This window comes from Malaclemys terrapin, chromosome 12 (assembly GCF_027887155.1).
Source record: "Malaclemys terrapin pileata isolate rMalTer1 chromosome 12, rMalTer1.hap1, whole genome shotgun sequence".
Taxonomy (NCBI): Eukaryota; Metazoa; Chordata; order Testudines; family Emydidae; genus Malaclemys; species Malaclemys terrapin.
Genome location: NC_071516.1, coordinates 35208295 through 35216067, shown reverse-complemented (window position 1 = coordinate 35216067; position 7773 = coordinate 35208295). Strand labels below are relative to the sequence as shown.

General features: G+C 41.6%; 1 protein-coding gene across 1 annotated transcript; it reads right to left on the bottom strand.

The window, feature by feature from the left end:
- Positions 1-4245: 4245 nt before the first annotated feature.
- Positions 4246-5196, bottom strand: LOC128846779 (olfactory receptor 10C1-like). The gene has a single exon (XM_054046019.1). It carries the CDS (start codon positions 5194-5196, stop codon positions 4246-4248), a length of 951 nt encoding a protein of 316 aa, XP_053901994.1.
- Between the last annotated feature and the right edge of the window lie 2577 nt (positions 5197-7773).

Here is a 7773-nt window from a genome sequence, read left to right as displayed (position 1 = left end):
TTCCATAAAATACACACCGTGTTCCTCAGATAACGTTCTAGATTCCTCCTAAGACAACGCAGAACCCACAAGATACGTTTCTGGTTCCTCAAGAGATGCTCAAGATTTCTGAAGATATAATCTAGACTACTTGGAGAATCCACCAGACATATTGCTAATTAGTATTCATTCCAGATTACTCAAGACAGATTCTAGACATCCTGACGTACTGAAAAGATTCATTCAGACACATTCAACATGGTACATTTCATATTCCTCAAGATATAGCTTGATTTGCATGTTGAACTTCATCATGTATATTTTAAATGCAGAAAAAAATATTAGGGGAAATCTCATAACCAAAGCAGCTTCTTAATGTAGGATTCACATTCTTCCACATCTGATTTCTTGTAAATACTAAAATGCGCTGTAGCTTTAATAAAGCAAACATGTTTGTAATGAAAGAATGTATCTTGATAATGTAACTTCTTCCTTTCCTGTAGTTTCTGGACAACTGCATTAAAGTCTGGAATGTTATCCAGCCTCAGATCTAAGCCAATGTGAAACAGTTTTAAATGCAGACTTTATTGTATCACAGTTAAGAAAATATTAATTTTACATTCAAATTATTACTATTAGAAGCACTGTGTTAATTTTTTTAACCCCTCACTTTTAATGAGTATTACCTAGAAGGAAATATGTATGTTAGTGTTACATTGGCTGGAGAAATCTGGAAGGATAGATTTTAACACCAGGGATGCAATCATGGATTTGTAAAACATCTGTTTTAATCTAGCTCAGTGGTTTGAGCATTGGCCTACTAAATCCAGCGTTGTGAGTTCAATCCTTAAGAGGGCCCTTTAGGGATCTGGGCCAAACATAGGGGATTAGACTAGATGACCTGGTAAGGTCCCTTCCAACCCTGGTATTCTATGATTCTAGTCAAGTCTCATATATGTATATTCTTATACCAGGCTCATCACCATAGCGTTTAAGCACTTTGCAACCATGGCTAGGGGTCAGGAACTCTCTGTGCAATGGATAGCTACTGAGAGCATTAGGATAGATACACTATTGTTCACATCATTTTGAATGTTGATGTTGCTTAGCTAGGCCCTGATTCAGGCACTTGAGAACACACACAAACTTTAATGGGACTTGAGCATAGGTTTAAAGTTAAGCACTGATTTCCTTCACAGGGAGGCCCTAAAGTGCAGATCCCAGAGTTCTTTAAAGGGGATAAGTTTAATTAATCAAAGCAGAACTTAAAGATCAATAAGAAAGTGCAAAAGATAAAACAATTATATAGCCATGCTATCAAAGTTAAAATGGATTAATGTAAAATATGGCATGATGCTAAAGCATAGCAAGAACTTTAGAATCTCAGGATGATAAATCAAAGTCTTATCACAAGATGTTAAATTGCTTCCAATTTTTTGCCCTTTTGGGTCAGTAATTTTGGTACCAATATGATCCTTGGTGGACGTCCTTAGCAACTTGCTGGGTAAACTTGATCATAGTCAAATTTCAAAGCATCAGTGACTATTCAACCAAAAGGAATTTCTAAACACAGAAATTATTTTATTACTGAAATGTCCATTTAACCCTAAGTTACCTTCCCAGGTAATAAGGAAAAGGTTGAAATGAAGTGTTTTGCTGTTATCAAAACAAGAAAGTTGAAACAAATTGTTCCAAAATTTCCATCTAACATTTTGTGAAAATTAACACGTCCCCATAAAAAAAATTAATTTTGTCAAAGCAGCTTTTTCTTACAGAAAACTGCTTAACAAAATTTCGACCAGCTTTAAAAATAACTAAAGGTGTGCATGCCAATTGATTGGGTACTTCAGTAGCATTTTGTGCGTGGCCTCAATAGTGCGTGTGTGTGTGAGCACGCGTGTGCACTTGCATGCACATACTTGCTTATTGGTGATGACAAGATGAAATTGTGGAACCAGAACATGGGAATCAAAATTGTTTAGCCACAGAGCTACTATTGTCCCGAATCAATCTGGGAACAAACCTGAGTGAACACCAGTTTGGGAACAGAGGTATTTGGTACAATAACAGCCTAGGTACCTCACATGAACCGGGACGATCAATGTAACGATAGAGAGGAAACAAGGGAAGATTCTTCTCTGACATACCAAGTAGCCTAATGCATCACAGGAAGTGAGGAAAAAAGGCCTCTCTAGAAATGTGAGGCTGTTCTTTTATTGCAAAACCACCCAGGGGGCCATCCACCTGGTTTAACGTACTGCATAGTTGGTTAAAATCTGATGGTGTCTCTCTGTTCTTAACAATTCTTGATTTTAATTACCCCACCTGAGTCTTGGATTGTGTTCAGGTTAAAGCAGGTCAGAAAATGTCGCCAAAACATTTATTTGTCCAAAAAGTGACTATTTAACTAAATGGAAATTCCCATGAAAAAAAATGTGTTTTTTTGGTGATACCGTTTTTTGTTTGATGTGTAAAATTCTCAATGGTAAATTGATTTTTTTCTGGATCTACATTGAAAATTTTGGTTTTCATTTGTTGAAATGATATATATTGATTTGGGGATTTTTAGTTTTTCAATTAAAAGTCATTCTCCGTCTCTTCCCCCCATCTAGGGTGACCAGACAGCAAGTGTGAAAAATTGGGACGGGGGTTGGTGGTAATAGGAGCCTATATAAGAAAAAGACCCAAACATCAGGACTGTCCCTATAAAATCAAGACATCTGGTCACCCTACCCCTATCCCCTTTTTTCCGGTCAGCTGTAATAGGATGTTCTGGCTCTGTTCTGTGATAAGTCTTGTTTTTAATTATATCATCTTGGTCTTGGATTGTGCTGAAGTGAAATCTCTGGTATGTTCAACATCCTTTGACTCGGATGGGGGTCAGTTGATGAGGTGTTTGGTTGAGCCAGTCTTCTGTCCCAACTTAGCTGTGTTTGAGCGTCATCAAAGGCGAGGGGTGGTGGAACAATTTGTATAGTGGGGGTGCTGAGAGTCATTGAACCAAACTTCAAATCCTGGATATAAAGGAAACCACTCAAGCCAGGGTGTGCTACAGCAACCCCATCACCGTAGTTCCAGCACCTATGTCAGGGGCTCCCTAACTCACTACTCCAGCTGGCTGACCTACCTCAGAACCAGTGGAGGGATTTGAACCCGTGTCATGGCAGTGAGCCGACATAAATTAATGGTTCTCCAGCCAACCTGCAGGCTTAGTGGAACATGAGGGCTAGCTCCATTCTCCCTTCCCATGCCATGAATGCTTGTAATATGCTGGCATCAGAGCATGGTCTCGCTTGTGGATGCAGCCACAGAAAGACTAGAGTCAGCCCAGCTACCAGGCTAAAGTGATTTCCTGTAGCTCCAGCGACAGACGTGTCTGTCCGTGGTTTTGTGCGTAGTCCCAGCTCCCTGTACTGGTGGGTTTTGTGGGTTGTGTATGATGACTTCCCCCTGAGCCTCAATGGAAAACAACAGGACTTAGGCACCCAAGTCAGTTGGCACATCTGAAAATGTTACTTGTACGGTTTTCAGCTAGTGAGTTGTTCATGAATTGTTCACCTTGACTATTCCTTATTTGTGATTGGTCACTGACTGCATGCAGATAATTGCTTCACTCTGATTGGTAAATAACCAATCAATTGCTAGGATGAACTTCCAGCAACTAATCATCTGCGCTAAACACCCTGGAATTTCTAGGATTTACAGATATTGTCATGAATCCACAATGGTTAGCTCAGCAGTCGTAAAGAGCAAACACCCCAAGCAGAAGCAGACAGAGGAGCTGGACCATTTATTTATAGGTTTGCTCATTTTTCTCATTAGCCAGCTAATATGGCACAAGAGCCCTAATTTGTGCATAGTCACTTTTCTGCAGAGTGTCACTATTCCTTGTTTTACAGAGCCCACCATGCTGAGAGATGCTACAGGAGAGCCGAGTTGGTGTGCCAAACACCTTGCCTTTTAAATCAAACAGTCCGTATAAGATACACATGTTCCCGTGTCCGGGAAGCATAGGTATGGGGTCAAAGATTTTACACCTGCGCAATGCCATTCAGTCCGGTGTGGTTATTTCTTATTTACATGCTGGCAAGTGAGAGGAGAATTGGGTCCATTTAACACCAATGGAGTTACTCTTGATTTACACCAGGGTAAGTAACAGAGGAGGCCCATGTAAGAGTGGAGAAAACCAGGTTCCCAATAGTTTTAGGAAACACTGGAAATGAGTAACGACCTCCCCTCTGATGTCCCACAAATAAGAGTCACTCCTCACCCACACTGTATGAGGAAGAAAGTCTGCCTTACTATTGACTTTCTGAGTGCATTCCTCACCTCCTTTTTCCTTAGACTGTAAACAATGGGGTTGAACATGGGTGTCACCACTGTGTAGAGCAGAGAGAGCAGCCTGTCGCTGCCCAGAGAATAGACCGACTTGGGCCTCACGTAGGTGAATGTGACTGTCCCGTAGAAGAGAGAAACCACAATGAGGTGTGAGGAGCAGGTGGAGAAGTCTTTGCGCCGGCCCTCGGCCGAGGGCATCCTCAGGATGGTGAAGAGGATGAGGATGTAGGACAAGAGAATGAGCAAAAATGGGATGAAGATAAAGACCACCGTGACTATGGCAACGGCAGCTTCATTCTTGCGAGTGTCTGTGGTGGCCAGTCTGAGCACAGGGAGAATGTCACAGAAGAAATGGCTGATACTATTAGACCCACAGAAAGGCAGAGTAAATATTGACACTGTTTGACCGAAAGCCACCAAAGTACCAATGGACCATGAAACAGCTGCCATCTGAATGCAGACTCTCTGGTTCATAACCAGGGTGTATTGCAGGGGGTGGCATATGGCTACATAGCGGTCGTACGCCATGACGGAGAGAAGGCAGCACTCCGTGATGCCGAAGAAAATGAAGAAGCACATCTGAGCACCGCAGCCTGCAAAGGAGATGGTCTGGGTCTCCAACAGCAGGTTCAGCAGCATCTTGGGGATCATGACCGAGGTGTAGCCAATTTCCAAGAAGGACAAGTTCCTGAGGAAGAAATACATCGGGGTGCAAAGAGCCCGATCTGTCACCGTGACAATAACTATCAGAGAGTTACCCAGCAGGGCCACCATGTAGAAGGTGAACACCACCACAAAGAGCAGGACTTGCAGTGCCTGGAAATCTGAGAACCCCAGGAACACAATCTCTGTCACAGAGGTCTGGTTGCTCTTCCACATCTCTTCTACTTGCTTGACTCATGCAGAGTTCATGGAGACTGCAAAGAATGCAAAGAAATTTACAGGTGTTAAATGTTCTTACAGGAAGATAAATTGATGGTAGTGGACAGAGATGGATTGGACAGCAAGCCCCCACTCTATACACCCGCTAGCTTACTGGAGGTTTCATAATACATATCTGGCTTCAATTCCAGCTTTTAACATCCTGAAAAATACCCCTTTCATATTTCTGAGTAGGAAGCTGGAACAACCAAAGAAGATTCTGTCCTCACACAATCCATCACAATTTTAACACTGAATCATAAGAGTATTTTTCTTTTTTTATCTGTAGATCTCAAAGCAGTTGACAAAGGTGGGTACGTACAATTATCCCCATTTTGCACATGAGCAAGCTGATGAAGAGTGAAAAGATGCAATTTTTCTAAGGTCTCACAGAAGGTCAAAGGAAAAGCTTTGATTAAATTCTTATCCACTAGACCACCCTGGCTCCCCAGGAAAGAGCCAGCACGAGGGCCTTGGGAATCTAATCCATGATTTGTTCTAAGCAGAAAAGATTCAATTTTCCAATTTTTGAGTTTTCAATATTTTTTGCTCATAAATCCAATTTTAGATTTAAAAAGAAAAAAATTCATAAAAAATCATTCATTTTTTCTGCATCTTTCAGACACCTCCAGTTCCAAGTTCGTCGGTTGAAGTAGCTCTTTTGCAAAGCACACCTTCAGGATCAGGGGAGCTGCAGTATGGAGACCTTAGGTATGAACCTCCATCCAAAAGCAAAGTGGGTGCAGCAAACAGATCCCTCACAACCAAAGTCACCCATAACTTCCCTCTCTCTGTCACCTTCACGAGGCACTCGGAGTTTTCATCCAACCAACACTTTTAAGAGAAAATGTATAAATCACTGACCAGGAGATAGATCAATAGATTAATAGATAGATCGATAGATGATTAAAGAAATACCTTACAGGAAGGTTTGTGGAAACCTGTGCAATAAAATAAAATGGTCTAATTCTCCTACTGTCCTGTCTGCTGTGTTGTCTTAAACACCTAAGCAAAGAGAATTCAAAGTGGCTTCAAAAGGCTGGAAGCTGAAGCTAGGCAAATTCAGACTGGAAATAAGCCATAAGTTTTTTAACCATCAGGGTAATTAAACATCGGAACAATTTACCAAATGTTGTGGTGGATTCTGCATCACTGCCAATTTTTAAATCAAGACAGGATGTGTCTTTAAAAGAAACAAGACCATATAAAAACTCTCCATCCATTCACATTGGTAGTTGCATTTTACCCCTGCTTTGCACTCTTTTGCACACTTGTGAATGGTGACACAAGGTGCAAAGCAACAGTGAATAGGGTCTCCTGTATCCTCTTCCCTTTGGAATGGCATTAGGTTGTCTCTAAGATAGTTTTTAAAATTTAAATTAATGGAGATGTCCTATCTCCTAGAACTGGAAGGGACCTTGAAAGATCATTGAGTCCAGCCCCCTGCCTTCACTAGCAGGACCAAGTACTGATTTTGCCCCAGATCCCCAAGTGGCCCCCTCATGGATTGAACTCACAACCCTGGGTTTAGCAGGCCAATGCTCAAATCACTGAGCTATCCCTCCCCCCTAGCTCTTTGTCCTAGCATCACAACAAGCAGAGCACTATGAGGGCACTGCTGCAGTGTACACTCTCTGACACTTCCCTCACCCCTTGCTCAAATGCTGAAGCTTACTCCAGACTCAGGCAAAGTCAGCGAGAGCTTGGAAGGAATAAAGACTGTATAAAAACTGAGTATGCAGCTCAAGACTTAGTGTCTTCCTGAGACAAAAATATGTCAGGATGCCAGTGTCATAACTATAAAAGGAAGGGTAACAGCTCTCCTGTGTACAGTACTATAAAATCCCTCCTGGCCAAAGACTCCAAAATCCTTTTACCTGTAAAGGGTTAAGAAGCTCAGGTAACCTGGCTGACACCTGACCCAAAGGACCAATAAGGGGACAAGATACTTTCAAATCTTGGGAGAGGGGAAGGCTTTTGTTTGTGCTCTTTATTTTTGGTTGTTGTTCGCTCTTGGGATTGAGAGGGACCAGACATCAATCCAGGTTCTCCCCATCTTTCTAAACAAGTCTCTCATATTTCAAACTTGTAAGTAAAAAGCCAGGCAAGGCATCTTAGTTTTACTTTGTTTTCTCAACTTGTAAATGTACCTTTTACTAGAGTGTTTATCTCTGTTTGCTGTACTTTGAACCTGAGGCTAGAGCGGGGTCCTCTGAGCTCTTTAAGTTTGATTACCCTGTAAAGTTATTTTCCATACTGATTTTACAGAGATGATTTTTACCTTTTTCTTTAATTAAAAGCCTTCTTTTTAAGAACCTGATTGATTTTTCCTTGTTTTAGATCCAAGGGGTTTGGATCTGTATTCACCAGGAGTTGGTAGGAGAAAGGAGGGGGATGGTTAATTTCTCCTTGTCTTAAGATCCAAGGGGTTTGGATCTGTATTCACCAGGGAATTGGTGAAAGGTTTCTCAAGGCTTCCCAGGAGAGGGAATTAGCTTTGGGAATGGTGGCAGTGGACCAGATCTAAACTGGTAG